General features: G+C 44.7%; 1 protein-coding gene across 1 annotated transcript; it reads left to right on the top strand.

Annotated features, from left to right (window-relative positions):
* Positions 1-4,437: 4,437 nt before the first annotated feature.
* LOC310770637 (extracellular calcium-sensing receptor-like) lies at positions 4,438-25,175 on the top strand (the record flags this gene model as incomplete). The annotated part of the gene is made up of 5 exons (XM_083663381.1): positions 4,438-4,451; positions 8,052-8,270; positions 9,067-9,307; positions 10,344-10,467; positions 24,262-25,175. The coding sequence occupies 5 exons, from the start codon at positions 4,438-4,440 to the stop codon at positions 25,173-25,175; spliced, it is 1,512 nt and encodes a 503-aa protein (XP_083519507.1).
* Positions 25,176-25,610: the final 435 nt, after the last annotated feature.

Raw genomic sequence — 25,610 nt, 5'->3', positions numbered from 1 at the left:
AGTAGCCACAATGGTAAGTTAAAAATGTGACAGACCAGGGCAGACATCAAACTCAGAAATCCTATTTTGGGATAAAAATGGTGACTATCACCTAAAGGTGACTAGTTTGCATCCCTGAAGCAATCATGTTTAAGCACAATTCATAGATTACATCTCACCATGTAACAAATTTAAAATGTGGACAACTCAAATGGTGCTACGCTAGTGGTTAATATTACCCTGGTGATTAAGGTCCAGCCGAGCACATTCTGTATAGCTGAAACAATTAGATATGCATTTATTTTGTCAGTGTTAATAGCAAAAAAAGGCCACTTACAACTATGCCTAAGATAGCCTATTGGTACATTTGAATGTAACAATACATCTTACATAACAAATCTTATACTTTTACTTGGTAAATTTCACATAGCCTACATAAAGCAAGGTTCTCTAAGCTCTTCAGAAACCATAATAATTTTTGGGTTTCATTCAATATGTACATGGATACCCTTATCCTTACCCTTATGAAATAGTGAAGGCACACTTATTATGCAAAATTCTTTTCTGCAGCTAGTCCCCAAATAAGGTGTAGCCTACTGACTTTATTGAGTTTATATTGTTTATATTAATTCTTTCTTTCAGGTATTATTTGGTTCGCAAACTGTTACCTTGAATTGTGCGTAAATGGCTATGTTCCCCATGTATGTATGTATCAATCAGATTGATTGTATGTTTATTTTTTTAAAGTGACCAGGGGAATTGTTAACAGAACTGATAAGCAGTAACCTGAGATGACAGCTCTGCTGCCTGACACTCTTGTGAATAGAGATTAAATGTTAGTGTAACTGTCAAAACAGTCTGTTATAGGCTAAACAGCACATCCCCCTTTTGAAAAATAGGCTAAACAACTCTACTAGCCTACTACTATAAAGTTATACCAATACTATAAATTTAACACTACTCATACTCTCATAATTGATGAGACAATGTCGATTAAGGTTAGTTTAGCGCAGCCTGACATGGATCAATGTTCAGCCACCTTTCATCCATTAGCCTATTCATCCATTGCTTTGGTCTGGATTGGTCTGGCTATGCAAAACAGAGGGAGGGACCACAGAGGGACTCATTACCCTACTGAGAAGCGCCGTAGAAAGCGGCGTTTTAGATGGGTATTTTACGCCGTAAAAAACGGCGTTCTAATGACACAATTGAAAGCCGTAAAAAACACAGTTTTTTTCGGCATTTTACGCCGTAAAATACGGCGTATTTTTTTGCACGCCGTATTTTACGGCGTTTTTTACGTTTTTAACGCCGTAAAATACGGCATATTTTTTGCACGCCGTATTTTACGGCGTTTCTAACGTTTTTAACGGCGTAAAGAGCGGCGTTACCATGGAAACCATGACGATATTTGACCCTAATGGCCTGCCATAGGGGGAGGGGTTTAGGTTTTATAAACCTTAGGCCACCAAGGCTCCCGATTCTTAGTGTGAGGGAGGCTGTGTAAGAGACAGGTAAATGGTAAATGGCCTGCATTTATATAGCGCTTTTATCCAAAGCGCTTTACAATCAGTAGGTAGTCTACATTCACCCATTCATACACCGATGGCGGCAGGCTGCCACGGGAGCAAGGAGGGTTAAGTGTCTTGCCCAAGGACACAACGACAGCAGCTGGGAGGGAGCGGGGATCGAACCGCCAACCCTTGTGTCATTGGCCGACCCGCTCTACCTCCTGAGCTAAAGCCGCCCCTAACCAGACATTTGTCAATTTTGCACATTAGCAAGTTTTGTTTTGCTATTTTTTATGTGGACGTCCAAGTTCTGTTCGTCACTGTTTTTTGGAATAAAAGCACCTGTATTGTTTTTGCAACTCTAGCCAGCCTCGTACAGTCAATACATTACATTACAATAACATAGCGTGCCCAGAGCACCTCGCTCCGCACTTATTAGACCGGTGCAGATTTGCTTTGGTCTAGTTGTCACCTAAGGGCAACTTAGGCCCCAAACCCACAACTCCTCAAATGTCACAGCACAACACAACACACGATAACGTTTTACAAAAAATACTTTATTTAAATATATGAAAATATTAAAATGGTGGGCTGGGGGAAAAGGGAATCCTCTGGGCCCTGGGGAACCTATGGCCTCAGCTAAGCAGTGGTAGGGGGGGAGATGGCTGGACCACACAGCAGTTTAGCAAACTTAGATAAAAAGTGTCCAATTCCACACGGTGGCACACAAACCGCTATTCGCACAGCACCCAGGTTACCCACCCCTTTCAATAGGGCACACAGAGGAAGCTGTAAGCATTTGACTTCAGCTACTAAGAATATTTCCACTGCAAAGCCAAGAGGGCTGATTTAAGGCACTGCAAAACAATAAAGTCAACCCCTACCCCTCCCTTTATAGCCACAGCAGGCCAGGTGTCCCAGGTGTGACATCAGTGATTTCCCTCGCCCCTGCCCAATCCACCCACACACCAATAAAACATATTCCTATATTAAAGAGGAAAACAAAGTTTAAAGTGAATAGTCCGTTAAGTCTCGGTCGATTGCCACTCGGCCGAGACTTATAAAAAAAAAAAAAGAATGTTCCGTACCCCTGATTTGGGCTGTCCTGTCCGGTCCGCGCGCGCAGCCGTGTGTGCACCTCTGTTTGTTCTGCCCCCCGTCCGTCCTCTGGGGGGGGGGGGGGGGTCAGGCTGTACGTGTGGGGGCTATGGCGGAGTGGCAGGCACTCGGGCAGCCCCTCGGCTGTGCGTCCTGCACTGCGCGTCCTGCGCCGTGCGTATGGTGACGTTGGAGTGCCGTCTGGAGGAGTGGGATGGCGTCCGGAGAGAGGGGGCGATGGCGTGGGGTGAAGTGGCGTCTGGAGAGGGGGTGGTGACGTCGATGAGGCGGCAGTAGCAGCGGCGGGATGATCGGGACCACAGGGGCTCCGTGAGGACGGCTCGGCAGCACAGGCTGAAGGGGAAAGAGCAAGTGAGTCAGTCAGCTGGCCAGGCTAACGGATTACTCACGCAAGTTCAGGATCATAGGATACGACCGTCCCTTTTCTGACGGCTTTGTGATCCTGTTTCTGCTGCTCCGAGGTCCGTCTGCCTCTCATGTGGTCCCGTGGTCTCCTCCGCTCTGTGTGTGTCAGTCCTTCATGAACCACCCGGCTGCAGCCAATATTCCCCTCTCCAGGTCGCCTCCAGGTGGCACTCATCTGTTGATTGGGGGGGGGGGGGGGGGAGCAGAGGCGGCCAGAATACAAGAGGAAATCACAGGTGACATAGTCAGTCACAGATAGCGACTACTAAGTACTTGCGCATGCGCGTTACTGCAAGAACGCAATTCATTATTTTATAGTATTGTGCTAAAGTAATGGAGTTAGTGTACTAACTAAGGTTCAGGAACACAAGACCACACCATGTAATCACCGGCGCCTCGCTAATCCATTTCACCTGCGCTCCAATCACTTCACTGATACGTACACATGTGTTCTATCAACTCAATCACTGGTAGCATATATAAACACGACCACATTCTCTCTTCCCCCTGTTTGCCTCAGTCGTCACGACCCTCCCCCCCAACCCCAAGTTTCTTCCTCCGTTACGGGCAGCACGGGCGGAGTCCGCACGTTCTCCCCGTGCCTGCGTGGGTTTTTCCCGGGTACTCCGGTTTCCTCCCACAAACAGCAAAATACACGCTAATTACGGGCAGCACGCGCAGAGTTTGCATGTTCTCCCCGTGTCGGCGTGGGTTTTCTCCGGGTACTCCGGTTTCCTCCCACAAACAGCTAAAGACACGCTAGTCAGGGCTGCATAATCCTGCATTTCTATCCCCTGATCACAGGAACCACGGGGGGTTGGTGCATGGAGCCGGGCCTCCATCCCGTGAAGCTGAGCTGCGCTCTAGAACCGAGCTTCACCCAAAGACGCTACCCCCACTCTGAGTCTTAACCCCGGGTTCCTGTCACTGCACAATAAATTATCTTTCGTTCAAACCAGACTGCTGTCTACAAATGCTGAAGTCAGACAACATGGAGACAGGGTGGAGCCGACAGGGGTTCTACTCTCATCTGTGTATGCTCATCCAACGTTTAGTTTGCTTTGTTGTATATGTGCGGGTTAAGTTAAGGCAGGGGTGTCCACACTTTTTTGAATGGGGGCCAGATTAGATAATGTGAAAATGCTGGGGGGGGGGGCAGGTGCTTCTTGCAAAAAAAAAATCACGTATAATTGTACTTTGTTTACCATCTGAAAACATTAGTTCTGCATGTGCTGTTCCTACCTGGTGCTTCTACAAACTGTAGTGCTGTCATCGTTAGGTGAAGGGAAAAAATGCAAATTGAACTTGCTTGATTAACCAATACTGTGTGAAGGGCCACATACAGTATATTTTGAGAGATAAGCCGAGGGTCACTTAGAATCTGTCCACGGGCCGCAATTGGCCCCAGGGCCGGACTTTGGACATGCCTGAGTTAAGGTAAATGGAATGTATGTTATGTTCATGTTTATGCTATTTGTAAATGCTCACTGTTAACAAAAAGAAACAAACTTTGTATTCATGCTCTGAAATTACAAAGTAAACTATTTTTATACATTTGATCTTGGTTTCCGTTTTTATTTCATGTTATTGCCCTAAATCCTAGACTTGGGGCGTAACACCCTGACAACTTCGGTTTTATTAGCATCAGCAGAAACGATAATCAGTTCCAACTGTAACCTGAAAACGAGGAAAACGGGGCATCTGAAATTATTCTATGTATGTCTAGTCAAAAGCTTATTTTCCGACACAGCGGCTCATTGTGCTTATTATATAATAGAGAACATGAATTAGTGATGTAACGTACCTCTGTGCTGCTGACAGCCTGCTCTGTTTGCTGTCCGTCACATAGATAGCAGCACCTCCCACTTTATCTCCTGCTGCTCTTTGCAATCCATATTCAAATGAAACGTCCATAATCATGAAATCAGATCATATACTGTATAGGCTACGCTAGGCTGCTACACAACAGACTGAGTCAACTCTGACCTGCCCCGCATGTGCTTGAGAAACGCTAACCCTAACCCTAAGAAGGAAGGACAGAAGAAGAGAAGCACATTTGGGGCAGATCAGAGTTGACTCAGTCTGTTGTGTAGCTATGGTGTAAGCAGCCTAGATATTATCTGATTTCAAGATTCCCCCCTTCAACCCCCCACCGCGTACCTTGCCATACCTTGGCTTTTGCTGAAATTATGCCACTGAGTGGACGTGCCTGAGAGTGTACCGGTGTGTGTAGTAAAACTTGCCATTTTCAGCATGTAGCAAGGAGCTAGCATTGTCGGTGTTTCACAGCGACGGAGGCTTTCTTCCCCTGCCCATGGAGCGGAAATCTCTGGCGGAGGCCCTTGAGTTCCGATTATTCAGGCATTCAAATGAGCCTGCCCCCAGAGGTTAGAGATTTTTTTTTTTTTTTTTTTTTTTTTTTATTGTTGGATTCCCAGATTGCGTTTTGTGTCACTTTCATGACATCATCAGTGATGTCATTAGACATGACATCATCAATGATGTCATTAGACATGACATAATTAGTGATGTCATAAATCCCACATGTTGCGCCCATCGTCTCCAGTCTCCACCCTAGAAAGTTCCCCGAAATACCAAATAGTCTAAACATTATGGACGTTTTCCATGTCAACTCCAACATTTATAAATAGCTATCTTGTCATACATTGCTACATTCAATTCAAATTGTATCACAACCTGTCTCCAAATCAGGCCCCTGATGTATCCATTAAGGTCAAATATAGCATCAGCTTCAACACTGACTTCCTAAACCCAAACATCATGGAGAATCATGTTCACACGTCATCATTGTGGATTTATTTTAATGTCTGAATCAAGAATATCTGTGACTTGAAGTACAGGTCAAATATCTCTTGGAAGACTGAATGTTATTGAATACAGTTGTACGTTCAAATGTATTACGATGAACCCCTTGAGATGTCTCATCTCCTTTTCAATGAGGTCCTAACATAATATCACAATCACTACATAACAACAGAGGAGAGTCAAAATAAATAAATAAAACTAAATAATCTAAATACAATAATCACTACCGTAAATTCCGGACTATAAGGCGCACCGGTGTATAAGCCGCACCTTCAAAGTTGACTATTTTTTTCTTATATAAGCCGCACCGGTCTATAAGCCGCGGGTGTTTTAATGGTATTTTTTGTTTTTTTACAGTGCACACAGTGTCCGCGGTGTGGTGAAAAGAGGGCAAGAGAGGAAATTAAAACAGAAGTGGATTTATAGTTAGAAAGAGTGCTAAAGAAGAGAGAATTCCGTTTTTTATTTTTTTATTTTAGTTACTCACAGTACTATTGACCAGTCCAACTCAAAAGATATTCGGCAGTTTCACTTTGAGCTCTTGTTCCGCCGCTGTCCATCAATGGTTATGACGAGTCTCGCTGGGTACAGTACGCCAAAGCGATATCCATTGACTTTAACCTCGATGATGCTGTTGTATGTTGCGCGTTTCTGTTGCACCAACGCGGAGAGGTCCTGCCGGACGAAAAAGCGCGTACCCTCCCAGGTGAGGGGCTTCTTCCCCGCAGCCTGGAGGATGAGTTGACGGTCGGGCCAGCGGAGTAGGCAGATGAACATGGCCCTCGGTGGCAGGCCGGGGTCTGGACGTGGCCGAGGCGCCCGGTGTGCCCTGTCCACCTCTGGTGGTTTCTCGCCTTCCTTCAGGTCCAGGATGTAACACAGGATTTTGCCACGAAAGCGTCCATGTCACCAATCTCAGCTCCCTCTTTTACATTGATCAGGCGAATGTTATTTCTTTTACTCCTGCTGATTAAGTCATCAACCTGGGGTTTCGATTTGTTTTTGCATTTTATCCACTTTCGGACTCACTGTGTTGTTTTTGTCCTCCAGTGCGCTGATGCGCTTTTCCGCATTAGAAACTCTGTTCACGCCACGGTTGCCTTATTTTCTTTAGTGATTGAGTGGATGGACTTCTGCACGTTTTCAAACTTGTTTTCAAGCTGCTCAAACCTCTGAGCGATGTCGGACTTAATCGATAGTGTTTCACGGAGTAAAAGTTTAGCCCAAGCCGTGTATCTCCAGCCTCCAGCAGGTGAGTCATTTCCTCATTCATGGCGGTGATTGCTTCGTCTTTTTCTTTCTGCTTACCTGTGTTGTGTTATGTTATGTTATGTTATGTTATGTTGTTAAAAGAGGGCAAGAGAGGAAATTAAAACAGAAGTGGATTTATAGTTAGAAAGAGTGCTAAAAAAGAGAGATATATATATATATTTTTTTTTAAATCCATAGATAAGCCGCACCGTTATATAAGCCGCAGGGGCCAAAAAAGGCCAAAAAACGGGAAAAAAAGCCGCGGCTTATAGTCCGGAATTTACGGTAATTTGAATGTATAGGTAGGATTTATTTTACTGACTTCTATATATATCTACACTACAGGTAAAATATATATGAATGTTATGGAATACAGTTGTGGGGCATTTCACCGTATTTATAGCCTAATTTTCTAGGCTTTACCGCTCCTTCATCCCCCATTATTTTTCAAATTACTGCAAAATCAGACGTTCAAATATTAAATGCAAAAACTGTAGGCTATGTGACTGAATAGGCTAACATACAGCTAAAACTCATTAAGAACTTTACAGTTTTGCACCTCCCTCCTCTGTCCTGTCCTCCCTGTGGAGCCATGGAACATCACTGTTCATTACTGTTTGTCATGCTTTAATATCTATAAATACGGATGCAAGCTCTGCCCTGCTCGTGTTAGGGTGCCTCTGCTGCTGCCTTGCAGTTTGTGTCTTAAGGTCCTTACACAAGTTTTTTTCGTGCCATTAATTTGCACGTCAATATTTGTTGAACCTACATCAGTCAATGCATGTTTTACTGAGCGATATTGCGCCGTTTACAGTATTTGTTCGGACCAGGGTTGATTTTTATCAATGTGTATCTGTTGCAGTGATTGACAGGTGGGTCAAAATTTGCATCGCAATTTCATGCTGTATATTCACATCGCTCTTGTTGTGTAATGGCCTTTAGTGTGATGTCCACCCAAAGGTGGCCAGAGCAGGGTTGGGCCCTTCTGCAGCTGCTGCTGGTGGCGGCATCTCTCTCTGGGGCTGAGGAGCAGGTGTGTCAGCAGATAGGGGAACCGGAGATCCCCCAGCTGTCTAAGAATGGGGACATTATTTTGGGTGGAATCTTCCCTTTCCACAGCAGCTGGAAAGGCAGACAGGACACCTACATGTACAGACCACCGGCACTGCAGTGCACAAGGTAAATCGCAGATAGAAGATTAGAAGAACTTGGTATATACAAAATTGATTAAAAATAGCTTTTGAAATAAGTTGTAAAATAAGAAATGTTTGCTCATAAAGTTTAACTTTTAATTTAGTTTAATTTGAAAGACATACTGGCTATAACACCAACTATTTATAACTGTCTGGGTCAAGTTTGGATTTCAGTGAGTTCCAGTTTGCTCAGGCTATGCTCTTTGCCATTGAGGAGATTAACAACAGCACAGACTTGCTACCTGGCCTCTTTCTGGGCTACAAGATCTATGATTCATGTGGCTCACTTGCAAGGGCAATAAGGGTGGCACTGGTCTTGGCTAATGGGAATGAGGATATATCCACAGTCTCCAAGGCACCCTGCACCAGACCGGCCCAAGTGCAGGCCATTATAGGAGAGAGCTACTCCTCTGCTTCCACAGCCATATCCACTGTCATTGGAACTTTTCATATCCCATTGGTGGGTAGTTTTTTGTTTTGCTTTTTACATTTTATGCATAATCGTGTACTGTAATGGGCCTTGGCCACAGTTTGATCTATTTATTTTGTTTATTTTCTTGATAATAGAGTAATTATTATACTGCAATTTGTCGGACTGCTCACAGTAAAGGCAGTTTTAAGAGAATTAGTGCTAATGTGTTCTGTTTTCCTGTGTACATTGTTTTAGAATTTGCATCCTCATCTTAGGAATATTATATATAATTGCTTTCTACTCTCTAGATCAGCCACTGGGCCAGCTGCGCATGTCTCAGTGACAAAATCCGGCATCCATCCTTCCTCAGAACAATGCCCAGTGACTTCCACCAGAGCAGAGGTCTGGCCCAGTTGGTCAAGCACTTTGGCTGGACTTGGGTCGGGGCAATTAGGAGCAATGATGCTTATGGCAATAACGGCATGGCTATATTCACAGCGACGGCCCAAAAGCTGGGCATCTGTCTAGAGTACTCTGTAGCCATATTTAGAACAGATCCACCAGAAAAAATACAGGCAATAGTTGACATTATCAAAGCTTCCACCTCCAAGGTGATTTTCACTTTCCTCTCCCCCCCTGATTTGGAAGTACTATTACATGAGATGGCCCCCCACAACCTGACTGGGTACCAGTGGGTAGGCACTGAGGGCTGGATCGTTAATGCCTACATTGTAACAATGAATGGACAGCATCACATCCTGGATGGTGCTATAGGGATGACCTTGCCTGAGGTCCATGTTTCAGGCATGAGAGAGTTCATGTTGGATGTAAAGTCTCTCAGTTCAACTAGTGATGAATTGTTCACAGAATTATGGGAGACAATGTTTGATTGTAGGTTCCAGCTGACGAAGGGTTCAGGAGGGAATCAGAGATACTGTACAGGATCTGAGGATCTGTCTGGGCAGCAAAACATTGTCACTAATATAATGTCATACATGTCCTCCTTTAACAATGTCTATAAAGCAGTGTATGCTGTGGCTCACGCACTACATGGTGTTCTTGGCTGTAAAGAAATATGTGGCAATAAGGTACAGCCAGATCCATTCACGGTGAGTTGAACACTGAAGGCTGAATGATCGTTCAACATTATGTGCTTCACATGAGCAGATTTGTTACAGTATTGTTTAATACATTGTTGCATGTGCATCATTCTGCAGAGCTAATATGAGGTGGTTTACATTTAATGGAATACATAAAGTAATATCTATCTGCTTAGAATTTGCAGCACATAAAAAAGATTCAGTTCAAGACAAAGGAGGGGGAGGATGTTTACTTTGATGAGAATGGAGACCCAGCAGCCAAGTATGACATCATAAAGTGGCAGCCGAATGAAAATGGCAGTGTGGAGTTTCTCAACATTGGTTTTTACGACGCATCTTTACCTGCAGAAAAACAGCTAAATCTGCACTCTAAGTTCTTAATTTGGCCACAGTACTCAGAACAGGTTAATACTATTATGATCATTAATGGATTGTTAACTTACAGGATTATTGTATCGTACTGTCGATTTGATCAGTATTTCAAATGGTGACATGGAAAGACAAAAGCATATCAAAGTTGATCTCATACTGCTTTTTGTTCATGCAGGTGCCTGTGTCAGTGTGCAGTGAGAGCTGTCCCCCAGGAAGCCGTAAGGTCCTCCAGAAAGGAATGCCGGTCTGCTGCTATGACTGTATACCATGTGCAGAGGGAGAAATCAGCAACACCACAGGTGCTCTAGTATGATTTAATGGATCAAATATAACGCTTGTCAATTCAATATCAGCATTCAAATACATATTCAAATATAATAACAGTATTTATATGTTTATATACAGTACAATTCATAGGAAACATTTAATTCATCATCAGTGCATTTGAATATCAAATTTGGGAGTACTATGAAATCTTGTTCTGATTTATAGAAAATGGTTGAGTACCATTATGTGATTAAACTGCAAACAACATGTAAATTAGTTAGATAACAAACAACTAATTATTAATTTTACTACCTGCTCAATCCTTTCCAGGGTAACAGGGGGCTGCAACCGATCCAAGCATACATTGGGTGTAAAATTCAGAATCAATTATTATTATATAATTAATAATTATGTAAATAAGTAGCCTACATTCTTAAATATTCATTATTTCTTGCATGGCCAAGATTATCACACTTGACCTACAACCACGACTTTAAAGGAGTAAATTATCAGTCCGCTACGTGGCCTTTAATTGCGTTTGCTGGGACTCCGGCCCGGTATTATGCTATGTGTTTAAGTATCGGTTGGTGGCACTATACCGAAATTGCAAGAAATTTGGCAGTGAATTCCATCAGGTCCCCCTAAGCGCACTCCCCAAGTTGATCCATCAAATGGTTCTCAAGATTGTTTATTATTTATTATGGATCCCCATTAGTCTGACTACTCAGACTATTCTTCCTGTGGTCCCTAACAAGATAAACCACTTTTTGTGTTGCCAGTAGGTGGTGTTATGCCAAATTGTACAAAATATGGCACTGCACTCCATCAGGTCCGCCTAAGCACGCTCCCCTAGTTTGAAGTCGATCAGACAAACGGTTGTCGAAATAAACCCCTTTTTGTGTTTGCTAGGAGGTGGCGCTATGCTGAATAGCACATTTCGGCACTGCACTCTTTCGGGTTCCCAGCAGCACACTCCCCAAGTTTGAAGTCCATCGGACGAACGGTTCTTGAGATAAAGCATTTTTTGTTTTGCCAGTAGGTGGCACTATGGCGGACTACACGAAATCCGGCACTGAACTCCGTCAAGTCAAGTCAAGTCAAGTCAAGTTTATTTGTATAGCACATTTCATACACAGAGGCAATTCAAAGTGCTTCACATAAAATGGTTGACAGGAAAATAAAAGAATAAAAGAAGAGAATAACATGGACATTTAAAAGCATCACAACAAAACTTTATAAAACTTACACTGCATCCCTGCACACTTACACTGCATCCCTGCACACTTACACTGCATCCCTGCTCACTTACACTCCATCCCTGCTCACTTACACTGCATCCCTGCACACTTACACTGCATCCCTGCACACTTACACTGCATCCCTGCACACTTACACTGCATCCCTGCTGCTTACACTGCATCCCTGCACACTTACACTCCGTCCCTGCATAGTAGAATAAATCAATTTATCTATAGAATAAAATGGACATTTAAAAGCATCACAACAAAACTTTAAAAAAAGGTATAAGCAACAGGCGCAGCAGTTGCAAAAAGAGCTAAAAACTTATAGAGGACTCATTGGGTTTGCATAATAGACTATATAAGAAACATGACTACACACACATATGATAGTGATTGTCAGCAGTTAAAAGCGACGGTAAACATAAAAGTCTTTAGTCTATTTTTAAAAGTAAGTAAGGTTGGGGCAGATCTGAGGTTTTCAGGCAATTTGTTCCAGCTAGCAGAAGCATAGTGGGTAAATGCGGCCTTCCCATGATTTGATTTGATCCTAGGGACAGTTAATAAGCTGGACCCTGCTGACCTAAGAGTTCTAGACAGTTCGTAGCGTGGGAGCAATTCAGCTATGTATTTAGGGCCTAGGCCATTAAGTGATTTATAGACTAATAACAGTATTTTAAAATCGATTCTATGACACACTGGCAAGTAACCAGTGTAAGGACTTAAGAACTGGAGTGATATGATCAACTTTCTTAGTCTTCGTTAGAACTCTAGCAGCAGCATTCTGAATGAGCTGAAGTTGCCTAAGTTATTTTTTGGAGAGACCAGAGAAAAGGCTATTGCAGTAGTCTAACCTACTGTAGATGAAGGCGTGAATTAGTTTTTCTAGATCCTGTCTGGGCATGTAGCCCCTAATTCTTGCTATATTTTTAAGATGATAAAAAGCAGATTTTCTGATTGACTTAATGTGGGAGTTAAAGTTGAGATCGGAATCAATAATAACGGCAAGATTTTTGACTTGATCCTTAGGCTTCAGGGATCGAGACTCAAGGCATGCAGTGATTTTACGCCTTTGTTCTTTGGGACCAAAGACGATCACCTCTGTTTTGTCTTTGTTTAGCTGTAGGAAATTCTGGCACATCCAGTTATTTATTTGATCAATGCACTGGCACAATGATTCTATGGGAGCATAGTCAGCTGAGGAAAGAGTTATATACAACTGAGTGTCGTCTGCGTAGTTATGATAGGCTACTTTGTTTTTTTGCATAATTAGGCCTAGAGGGAGCATATAAAGGTTGAAGAGAACGGGCCCCATAATGGATCCTTGAGGCACCCCACAAGTCATCCTAGTTAGGTCAGATGTGTAATTGCCAATGGAGACGAAGTACTTCCTGTCTTGAAGATAGGACCTGAACCACTGGAGGGCCGTACCCAAAACCCCAACCCAGTTTTCCAGTCTGTCCAATAAAATTGAGTGGTCAACAGTGTCAAATGCAGCGCTAAGATCCAGTAGCACTAGAATCGAATTTTTGCCTGAGTCTGTGTTCATTCTAATGTCATTTATGACTTTAGTAAGCGCGGTTTCTGTGCTGTGATGCCTGAAAGCCTGATTGGAGTTTATCTAGGAGATCATTTGAGGTTAGGAATCTATTGAGTTGTAGGTAAACAACCTTTTCAATTATTTTGGCTATAAAGGGAAGATTAGATATTGGTCTGTAGTTACTGATTACCGATGCCTCAAAGCTACGCTTTTTTAGTAGGGGTTTAATAACTGCAGTTTTCAGGGACTCAGGGACTTTCAGTCCCGGTCAAAAGGGAGCTATTAACTATTTGCAATAGGTCCGACGACAGACAGTTATAAACGCTTTTAAAAAAGCTTGTTGGAAGGGTATCGAGACAGCACAAAGATGATTTAAGGCCTTGCACAGTTTCCTCTAAGATGTCGTGGTCGATAACGCTGAACTGGGACAAATTTATCGAACTAGGGATCTGCGGGTAGGATGATGTCACAACATTTCTTGGTGTGGAGCCACTAATAGCCTGCCTGATATTATTAATTTTGTCCGTAAAAAAGGCAGCAAACTCATTACATTTGACAGTAGAGAGAAACTCAGGTGCTACACAGAGAGGCGGGTTAGTCAGTCTATCAACTGTGGCAAATAGAGTGTGTGCATTGTTCACATTTTTGTTAATGATATCGGAAAAGAACGATTGTCTCGACCTTTTCAGTTCGAGGTTGTAGGAGTGAAGGCTTTCTTTGTAAATATCATAGTTTTTTTATTTTTTATTTAACCTTTATTTATACAGGTGAATCACCTTGAGACCTAGATCTCATTTTCAAGTGCGACCTGTTCAAGCAGCATCCAGACAGAAAGTTACAGTAACAAAAGTTGACAGACAATATGACAACAGTATACAGTACCAGTACAGACAATAAATAAAATAACCAAAAGGCTAACAGACACATTAGACAAAAAAGGGGGGATGTTAAAAAGGAGATGGTCAGTTGTTAAAACAGGAGCACAGCGAGGCAGGGATTTCAAGGTTGCGCAGCAGTAACTTAAAGCTAGGCAGTGGGATGAGGCTGGACAGCTTCAGTGTCTGTTGAAGCGTGTTCCAGGTGAAAGGGGCAGAGTAAGAGAACGCTTTTTTCCCCCTCTCAGTACGGACAGGTGGGATGGTGAAGGTGATGTAGTCCTGGGTGCGTAAACTGTAACTTGAGTGCTTGTGAGATAATTAGGAGGAAATGTAAGTGGGTAGCAGACCGGTGATGGATTTATAGATGAAAATATACCAGTGCAGGGTTCGGCGCATAGTGAGAGATGACCAGTTGACTAGCGTGTATAGATGACAGTGATGAGTGAGAGGTTTACAACCGGTTATGAATCTCAACGCGCCATGGTAGACAGCGTCCAGCAGATGGAGACAGTTTTCAGAAGCGTTCATATACAGCACATCACCGTAGTCAAGGACCGGCAAGAAGGTGGCTGCAACAATACGTTTCCTTGTGTTGAAGGAAAAACAGGATTTATTCCTGAAAAAGAAGCCCAATTTCAATTTCAGTTTTTTTAACAGGTTCTCAATATGGGGTTTAAAAGACAGACCATCATCAATTAAAATTCCTAGATATTTATAGGAGGCAACGGCCTCAATGGGAGTCCCCTGCAGTGAAGTAATGCAAGGGAGAGCAGCTGGCACCTTCCTGTTACCAGAGAAGAGCATAGTTTTAGTTTTGTCTGCATTTAACACCAGTTTGAGGCAGTACAGGTGAGATTGTAGGGCATCAAACGCAGTTTGTAGGAGACCGAAGGCAAGAACAACAGTGCTCGCACAGCAGTAGACAATTGTGTCGTCCGCATACAGATGGACAGAAGCATTAATGGTGTGCCCCAGGTCATTGATGTAAATAGTGAAGAGAGTCGGAGCAAGGACCGAACCTTGGGGCACACCATTTGAGACTGTGAGATAGTGAATATGAAGATTAGTTTTCCGCCATTTACGCTCAGCTTTCCTGAAATCTTTCTTTTTGCATCTAACGGATGCAGAGTTTCGCCAGGGTGCTTTAATCTTGCCAGACAGCATTTTTAACCTAACAGGCGCCACGCTATCAATAGCATTCAGAATTGTTGAATTGAAGTTATCGAGAATGTCATTGACAGAAGCTGATGTGGGAGGAGATAAAGAAAAGGTCTCCATAAACCGCGCGCTGGTGCCTGCATTAATGTCTCGTCTTTTAACAGTTTGTGACCTATTAATGATCTCAGGGGAGATTTCCATTTAAAAAAAGATGCAAAAATGGTCAGACAACGCAACATCAATAGTCAACACAGAAGAGGACTTAAAGCCCCTAGTAATAACTAAATCCAGGGTATGGCCTCGGTTGTGAGTAGGCCCTGAAACATGTTGAGACAGATCAAAAGTGATAAGATATATAAGTGTAAGATATTCAGTTCTTTGGCAAAATTATCATTAGGGTTATCAATATGAATATTGAAATCCCCAGCAATAGATATACAGTCTTGTTCCATGAAAATTAAGGAGAGTAGATCAGCAAATTCAACGAGAAAGCGGCCTGAGTATTTTGGTGGTCTATAGATATAGACCACCAAATATAGAATATAGACCCCCCCCCCCCCCCCCCCCCCCCCCTTATCAGCTCTGGGAGTGTCAATGAAGCTATAATTAGGCGGTGCTGATTCGGACAGAACAGCCACTCTGTTATTCATATCGAGCCAGGTTTCGGTGAGGAACATTAAATCCAGATTATAGCTGGTAATCAGATCACTGATGAGGAGAGATTTATTTGACAGCGATCTAACATTAAGGAGTGCGGCTTTAATATTTTTAGAGCCTGGAACTTGTATCGTTTGCTTTACAAGGGGAATGGAGATCAAGTTTGATTTAGAGACAGATCGTGTTGAGGGGAAAGTATTATGTCCGTATGAAATCAAGACAGGAATTGAATGGAAGTCAGTATTTATGCCGTAGACAGTTTCATTGCTAGACTGCTGTGGGACCTTGTTCCTATCGGAACAGGCCGGGATGGTGGGGCTGGTCGACGCTTGTGGATTTGGACCACAGAGGGGGGGGGGGCAGATTGGGGGGGTCTTGGACAGGCGGGGGTGGGGCGTGTCGACGCTTGGGGGACTGCCCTTGGGGGAGGGGCAGAGAGCGTGGTGGAGAGGGGGTGGGTGGGGGGGGCGGGGAGCAGGTAGGTTGAGGGGGATGTAAGGGAGGGGACAGTGGGGGGGCCAGGTTCGGGGTCGGCAGTGAGAGGGTGGGTGGGGGGGGCGGGGAGCAGGTAGGAGGCGGTAAGGGAGAGGGTTGAGGGGGATGTACGGGAGGGGACTGTGGGGGGGCCAGGTTTGGGGTCGGGAGTGGTGGGTCGGGGATGGGTAGGGGGGGCGTGGGGCATGGCAGTTTGGGAGGGGGCGGAAGGGGATATGAGGGAGGGGACTGTGGAGGGGGCAGGTTTGGGGTCGGGAGGGTAGAACGAGGGGGCTTAGGGAAAGTCAGAGGGCTGACATTCCCTCTGGATGGACAGGGGGACTGGGGGATCATTGACAGTCCAGCACTTATTAATTCGTTCAAGCTGCTAGAGAATGGAATGGGGGAGGGGGGTGGGGAGAGCAGAGAGGTGGAGGAAGGGGTATTTTCGTCCATCGTTTCATCCTGGGAGGAAGGCGTCTCCGATGGCTGTTGAAGGTGGTGGGGGATGGGTGTAGAGGCCCCGAAGACGGGGGGGGGGGAATGGGTTGAGGCAGAGATGGGTGTTGCGTCTAGTCGGTTGGCCTCGAGTTGTGGCAGCTGTTGTTGAAGAGACGTGTCGTCTGGAAGCTGTATGGCCTCGCGGCATCTCGGGTTGGAGATGGTGGAAGGGGTTGGGGGCACTTTCCTGGCCCTGGGATTATCTGGTGTTAGATGGTTGATGTTGTAGACAAGGTTGGCAGAAAACAACCTTGTGCCATCTCTGTTGAGTTGACCATTATGACTATAGAGATGGCTGCGATCCCAGAAGAGATTGAAGTTGTCAATAAACTTCAAATTATACCGAGGGCAGACAGTTGAAAGCCACGTGCTTAAGCCCAGGGACCTGGTGAACTTATTGATTTTGTATCCATTCAGGGGCAGGGGGCCACTGATAAATGCCTCAATATCCAGTGAGGCTAGGAGCTTCATTAGATCCAGGAAGTCACGTTTTAATGTTTCTGATTGCTGTTTCAGAATGTCATTGGCTCCTATATGTAGGGTAATCTTGTTTACGGAGCTGTGAGTAGACAGGATTTCAGGAATTTTCTCTGTTATGTCACAGATCATCTCATCAGGGAAACAGAGTGTAGCGGTATTGTTTTTAATCCCAATGTGTTTAACATCCGAGTCTCCAATGAGCAAGGATGTTATAGGGGGCTGCGGCCTGCTAGCTCTTGATAGCCTCTGAGGCTGTGGCCTGCTAGCTCTTGATAGCCTCCTAGCTTTGGGCCTACCTAGGTTGTCGGAAAGCCGATGGGCCGGTCCAATATCCATATCGGCAGTCGATACAGGCCCACCCAATAGCGGTTGAAATCTGTTTACCAGCTGTAGAGACATCAGTGGTTGAGGAGCAAAACTCTTGGTATCTCTCTTTCCACCTCTCACAGCAATCAATGGCTGTTCAGTGCTAGCAACAGGGGCTATACTAGCTAATGCAGGCCACCCCGTGGCTGAGCTAATTTCCGGGCGATAAGAGGCAGTCTCTGAGGCTCCAGGGATCACTAATCTATTCGGCTTCGCTCCCTGGACATTCCAATGGACAGTATCAGTTTGTTTCCCCAAGATAGCACAGGCAGCTTGGGAGGCAATGTTTTCGGGAACATGCGTGGGAGGCTTACCCAAGGATGGGAGGGCTAGCAGACTGTTAGCATTTGTAGTATCTGTGAGTCCATTGGTGATGGTGGTTGCAGGTACATTACCCGATGAGGGAGCAGCTAATGCTAAGTTAGCATTCAGCGTCGTAGCTTCTGTGAATCCATTGGAAAGAGAGCTCAAGTCAATTTGGCTCTGAGGCTGTGTAGAAATAATCCCAGTGTCTTTCAAACAAAAGATGGTAGTTTCCAGTATTGCAATTTTTTGAAGGTGGCCAGTACATCCTCTACAGGGCGACATGCCCTTAGGTCAGTAACACAGGGTCCCAAAAATGTATATGGGCCGTAATAGCACCGAAAAATCCAGAAATTGTCGTAGATCCACACCAGACAGGCTGGTAGATAGAGGCCGCAGGCAGGCAGGCAGGCAGGCAGATAGATAGCAAGCAAGCAGGCAAGGTCAAGTTGATCCTATTAATGGTTCTCGAGATAAACCACTGTTTGTGTTGCCAGTAGGTGGCAGTATGTCGAATTGCACACAATTCACCACTGCAGTCCATCAGGTCCCCTAAGCGCACTCCCCAAGTTTGAAGTTGATTGGACAAGCGGTTCTCGAGACCATTGCTCCGATTGCCCCAAACCTTGGGTAGTGCGCTTAGGGTGACCTGACGCCTGAGGGCAACACAAAAAGTGTTTTATCTTGAGAACCGTTGATCCGATTGACTTCACACTTGGGGAGCGCACTGCCGGGAACCCGATGGAGTGCGGTGCCCAATTTCAGACATGCACATATTCATAGCGCCACCTACTGGGAACACAAACAGCGGTTTATGTCGAGAACCGTTCATCCAATTGACTTCAACCTTGGGCAGTCCGCTGCCTGGGAACCCAACGCAGTGCAGTGCCCAATTTTGGACATGCGCATAGTCATAGCGACACCTACTGGCAACACAATAAACTGTTTATCTTGAGAACCGTTAATTGGGGAGTATGCTGCTGGGAACCCAAAGGAGTGTGGTGCCCAATTTTGGACACGCATAGTCATAGCGCCATGTACTGGAAACACAAAGTTTATATTGAGAATCGACTTCAAACCTCCAGAAAGCGCTGCCAGGCCCCCCATGGAGTGTGGTGCCAAATGTCGGACATGCGCCTAGCAGGTTGGGAATTTCTTAAATTTAGGGGCAAGTCCACCTGGCCATTGTCAATTGCTGTATTGACAATGTGAAGAGTGATTTTTCTGAATTGTGTGTTAAAGTTAGCCAATTACACATTATTTGCATAAGGCAGGCTACATTAAAGAGAGACCACTGACACTTTTAAAATAACTGACAGAAGCAGGCTGGTAGCAGGGCACTGGGATCTCAGGGTATCATGGCTAGAGGGAGGGGCAACATTCCCATCCTGGCACATAGTCATAGTGCCACCTACTGACAACACAAAAAGCTGTTTATCTCAAGAACTATTCATCCGATCGATTTCAAACGTGGGGAGTGCGCTGCGAGGTACTCGATGGAGTGCAGTGCCAAATACCGTGTGCTTCGGATATGTGCATAGCATAGTGCCACTACTGGCAACACAAAAAAATTGTTTATCTCGAGAACCTTTCGTCCGAACGACTTCAAACTTGGGGGGCTCTATTTTCCCCTTGGCCTTAAATTAGCGTTTAAGGCCGGGCGCAGCGCTATTAGTGGGGGTGGTCAGGCGCATTCCATAATTTTATCCTCTGCGCTAAAGCCGGCACTAACCATTTAACCACGCCTTTTTAAGCATAGAATTATTCACAACTGTGGCCATTGGTGAACTGCAGTTACGCAATGACATTCTTCCTTTCCAAGCTCCGATCCACTCGATCCATTCCAGGTTGTGGCTGTATGCTGTCTTCATGCCAATAGACCCTTCTCACGGGGGCCATTTTGTGTCGAAAAGGCAGGATAAACACAGGTGCAAGCAAAACACTAATGAGGGTTTCCATCTTCCATGATTGGAAGTTGGAAACCCTCATTAGTGTTTTGCTTGCACCTGCGTTTACCCTGCCTTTTCGACACAAAATGGCCCCCGTGAAAACGGTCTATTTGGATATCTCAGCACATCACAGATCATAGCCTGAATAAAACGATTCAACCTACAGCCAGGCAAATACAGATCTGTTCAGCAGGGCTGATGGTCTGTACAATATAGAACGTTAACTATCGGTGACATTCCTGATACCATCCATTTCCATGAACTTTATTGGCTCTATCGTTGCATCAGCCTATAAACTGTGCCCAGCGCAGCGCAGATTAGTGGGCGTGGATCGGCCCACTCGATATTTTGGTGTCGGCGCTACACACGGCCTTAAGCATTATAACCATGCCTTTATAAGCGTAAAATTATGCACTACCTGCTTATTGGAGAAGTGCAGTAAATGCATCACAAGCTTCCCTTTTAAGCTCCAATTCCACGGAGCGATCCAGTCCGGTCAGAAAAGCCGACCGAAGCGCTCTGAGCTCCCCCCCTCCCTGTTTCATTCCCGTCTGTCTCATAGCCTAGATAATATTGCATATTATTATGCTTTCAAACCAATCTAACTGCAGTTTAAATGCTGCAAGCATGTAAATACGCTACACTATAGCAAGATCAAAGTGAAAAGAATGTTCTAAACGCATTGGCTAGAAAAATATAGCCTATCCTATGTGGCCTATGTCATGATGAGATTAGATTGGTGAAAGTTTGTCCAGATTAATGATATCGTTTTCTCTCGCTACCTTTTCTTCTCTAGTGCAGATGATGCACATAAATATAGCCTACATGATGTAAAGTCATTGCATAAATGTGTTTTTATTGTAAAAGTGGATGTGAAGTAAGCCAAGTCTCGTTGGAGCGGAGTACAGCAATGTTGCACCTGTCTCTCATCTAAATCACGTTATATCTGCGTGGGATATATATACCACCTAGGTTACATATATGTTTCACATAGGGTTGTCATTGGATGTCTATGTTTTATTTTGAATTGAGAATTGCATGTTGTGTGAACAGAAACATTATTTCTATCTACCACTTTAGGCAATTTAGGGTGATTTGGTTGATATTTCTTCTCGAAATGTATTACCCTCAATGCATGCTGGGAGATTTGAGGGAGAGAGAGAGAGAGAGAGAGAGAGGGGGAGAGAACAGCTTTTTTCCATCGGTCTTTGTGCTGCACGAGAGAGGGAGTGAGAGAGAGAGAGAGGGGGAGAGAACAGCCTCTGAATGACAGGAGCTCAAAACTACGATATAACCACTTTTTTCCATTGGTCTTTGTGCCTGTCTGACGCACGAGAGAGAGGGAGTGAGAGAGAGAGGGGGAGAGAGTGTGAGATGGCAGAGTAGAGCTCCGCGCAATTACAATATAACCGGCGCACTGAATAAGGCCTGGTTTTGAAAAGCGCTAAGCGCCAAATTAACGGCAGTTGGGAAGATAGCTTTAAGCTGGTATTTAAGGCCGAAACGCCCATTCTGGCCTATTCTGGCACTGCGCCACGCCTCTTCAGCGTAAAGCGCATTTCGGGGCCTAAAAACATGATGCTATCTTCCCGAGTCACGGGTAGGCAGGCGCAAAGCGTGTGTGCTGCTGGGTACGAGCATGAGTTTGGTCACACCCCAAACAAGTGTTCCCATGGCGCATCGTCTCCAGATTCTTCGCCCTGGAAATGAGCGTGCAAAACGCTCACTAATTTCTAGACTCTGTAATAGTTGTTGTGGCTTCAGAATCAATACATAATCAAGAACCAATCAATCAGGAAAGGGGGAGGGGCTCTAATTTAAATCAACAATGTACAGGACATTTTCTTGTGAGTTCAATGACTCATCATCAAGGGGCTAGTTCGTAGCTCTGTTTGTGAAGCCAATGCGGAACTAAGTTAAACCTGGATTCTCTCGGATAGCCAGCAGGGGGCGACTCAAGTGTCGGCAAAAAGAAGTTTCTCTGGCCCCAGAAAACACTTTCCTAATGAGTGTATGGTCTCGGTTTCAAGTATTCTTCAATACATCATGATGTTCATTTTGTAAATATGGTCACTTTTCAAGTAAAATAGACAGTGATTGGGGCATGATTGACAGGTCCAGTAATCGCACAACTCACCAATCATGTACTGATCATCTCCAAATTCATGTCACTTCTGGCTCCAAATATTTTTATTTGACCTTTATTTAACCAGGTAAAAAATTGGTTGAGTTCTCATTTACTTTACTTTACTTAACTTTATTTGTTTATTCGGTCAGGACAGTACATTAATGAACAGTTACCTATACAGAGTCATCTATATGATAACAGTAAATATGTCGGATTTAGCTAAAAGCTAATTTACATCCGTAGTCCTCAGTACAACAATGACCTGGCCTTAAGAGGCCTCAGCAAGATTTGATAAAATATACACAGATTAACACATAAAATAACAGTCAACATGGAACAACACTAAGAGACGGCAAAGGCAAGGTAAATAAAATAGGTAAATAAAATAGGGCCAAGATCGATCAGCAATGTGCACAGGAAGACAACAGTTACTGGGTATGCTTTGTGGACATTATAATGGGAGCGAGAGAGGAGAGGGCAGGTCAGCAGGTACAGTTGTCAACTATGTACCATGTATTGAATCAGGCAGTTTTGTAGCATCCTGCTCACTCTTTCGGTGAGGAGGGTAGCTATACAGGTGTTGCTTTGTCGGAACCTCACCGACCTCAACACTGTGCACCCCTGAATTGGCTCTCCCCGTGTAACATCTCCACCTAATATTGGATCAGGATCAATCAGATGACCGACATCCTGCACTTATGTCAGATGAAACGGGTTTTCATCAAGCTCCATATCTGCAGGATCAAAGAGACGCTCACGATGTCAGATCTCTTATCTGGATCTTTTACAGTGTAATCCAGATGCACCTTAGCACAGTCGAGATCCCCTGGATCGAAAATGAGTGATACGCACTTTCCAGGCGTGACCTCTTCCATGCGGTCCTCAGCCACATCCAGGTTTTCTATAGCATGAGCTATGTTGTCTCTGTGAAACTGGACCCAATCTCTCCTCATAGATTAAGGGACTACTGCTTTCCTCAAGAGCCTCACTACTCCAGAGTGAGTTTAACCCCCACTGAGCGTCATGTGACTTTATCCAACCATCTTAATGGTTGTCCCTGACTTCAGCCACAGGTACCGGAAGGTTTTTTTCTTCTTCAGATCCCTTCCCCCCCCTATTTGTACCTGGCCAATTTCATCCTGCTACCCCAGTCGCAGCTCCACTCTCTGCTGTTCTGGGGATAGCTGTAGACTAGCACCATGATCCCTCCGACGCATGCACACTTCAGCCGCTTCTTTTCACCTGACAGCTTCAGCGGCAGGACGCAGCATGTGGGAGGATCACGCTATTCCCACCAGTTCCCTTCCACTCCGAACAGGCGCCCCGACCGACCAGAGACAACACAACTCTGCTTCTAGCATTAACAATAACATTCTAACCGTAACATCTATGAGGAGATCCACATTACGTCACTTCCTCAGCTACAGCCATAAAAGTACAATCGTACACAAGCAGGACCGTGACACAATGTAGCTATCATGACATGGTCATGGCTCCTTTATAGACATAGCTATCTAGTCGTCATGTAGTGTTACTGAACCGTCTATCTGCCTAGAAGAAATTAGCGCAAATACCTTGAAGCCGACCCTTATGGCCCTTTAGGCAATATTTTGGGGGTACCTCAACATCACAGGTAATCGTTTTCAAAAGGACGTACCCCTACCCTACCCTAAGCCTAACCCACCGACATCCCCACAGCTACCCCTTTCCACCCCTTGATCCCCAGCTCTCTACGACCTTCCTATCCATAGCTACGGCCCATTCCTTGACCCTCACCACCCCCTCCCACCACGCACCCCCTCGTAGCCACCCCTCATACGCCGACTGTCTACGGCCTTCCTATCTAGCCACCGTCGCTTTTCCCTAGCCCCACCCTCTTCCATCACCACACCCCCTCCCACCACCCACATCCCCCTTGCCACTTCCCCTAGCCACCCTTTGAATCCCGATTCGACGACCTACCTATCCCTCTTCATGGCCCTTATTCCCTAGCCCCGCCCCCTTCACTAAATGTCTATGAGTGACAGACTGACTGAGTGAGTGAGTGTTCTGGCCTTGGTATCTTCTGACCCTGGCCTGGCCTGCTGCCACCGCTGTGGGAAAATAAGGGAGCTACTCAGGAAATCTAATATCTGTTTTGATTTTAACTTGTAGATTCCATCACCTGTGTGCGATGCCATCCTGAATTCTGGTCAAACGAGAAAAGAGATGACTGTGAAAAGAAGGACACAGAGTTTCTATCATATGAAGAGATTATGGGGGCACTGCTCGCGGCAGCGGCCCTGTTAGGAACATGCATGACTGCTATGGTGGCTTTCATTTTCTTCAAATACAGGAACAGTCCCATAGTCAAGGCCAACAACTCTGAGCTGAGCTTCCTGCTGCTCTTCTCCCTATCCCTGTGTTTCCTGTGTTCTCTCACCTTCATCGGCCGGCCCTCTGAGTGGTCCTGCATGCTGCGACACACAGCATTTGGGATCACCTTTGTCCTCTGCATGTCTTGTGTTCTGGGGAAAACTATAGTGGTGTTACTGGCCTTCAGGGCTACACTTCCAGGGAGTAATATCATGAAATGGTTCGGCCCTGCTCAGCAGAGACTCAGCGTTCTGGCTTTCACTCTCATACAGGTCCTGATTTGCATCCTCTGGCTAACTATCTCTCCTCCTTTTCCTTTCAAGAATTTTAAACACTTTAAAGACAAAATAATCTTAGAATGTGCATTAGGCTCAGCGGTAGGCTTCTGGGCTGTGTTGGGGTATATAGGAGTCCTGGCTATGTTCTGTTTCTTTCTAGCTTTTTTGGCTCGGAACCTGCCTGATAATTTCAATGAAGCCAAATTTATCACCTTCAGCATGCTGATATTCTGTGCGGTCTGGATTACCTTTATCCCTGCGTATGTCAGCTCTCCAGGGAAGTTCAGTGTTGCTGTGGAGATATTTGCAATTCTGGGCTCCAGTTTTGCACTGCTAATCTGTATTTTTATTCCAAAATGTTACATAATCTTATTGAAGCCAGAAAAGAATACAAAAAAGAACATGATGGGTAAAATGCCACCAAAATCATCATGACAAGGGAATAGGCATAGTAGAATGACAATAACTTGTTTCAATAAAAACACATTTCATTCATGAATGCAATAGCATTCATAATTAACTGTGGTTGCTGTCATTGACATTAATCCCAATGATTGATACAGTACACTCTCTTGTTGTTGTTGATGTTGAGGAGGTTCATTTTTTCAGACTATAGCAAACATGGGCAGATTTAGAAGTGGGGGGCCAGTGGTTTAAAGAAAATCTCATGATTGTAAATCTCCATGTCTGGCTGAATATGATCATTCTGAATATGATCATTCTTGCTACAGCCGCCCCCTCCCTATGGAATGCTCTCCCCACCCCACAGTGGATGGGCAATGTATCCAATTTCGGTGGCCGTCATTTTCGCTTGTTAATTTTTGGAGATTGTTGTATCTCGGTTCATAGAATGTCAAATAAAAAAGTATA

The sequence above is a fragment of the Poromitra crassiceps genome (assembly GCF_964638095.1).
Source record: "Poromitra crassiceps genome assembly, contig: HAP1_SCAFFOLD_139, whole genome shotgun sequence".
Lineage (NCBI taxonomy): Eukaryota > Metazoa > Chordata > Actinopteri > Beryciformes > Melamphaidae > Poromitra > Poromitra crassiceps.
The sequence above is the reverse complement of the archived record's forward strand: the minus strand, read 5'-3'. Positions and strand labels throughout refer to the sequence as shown.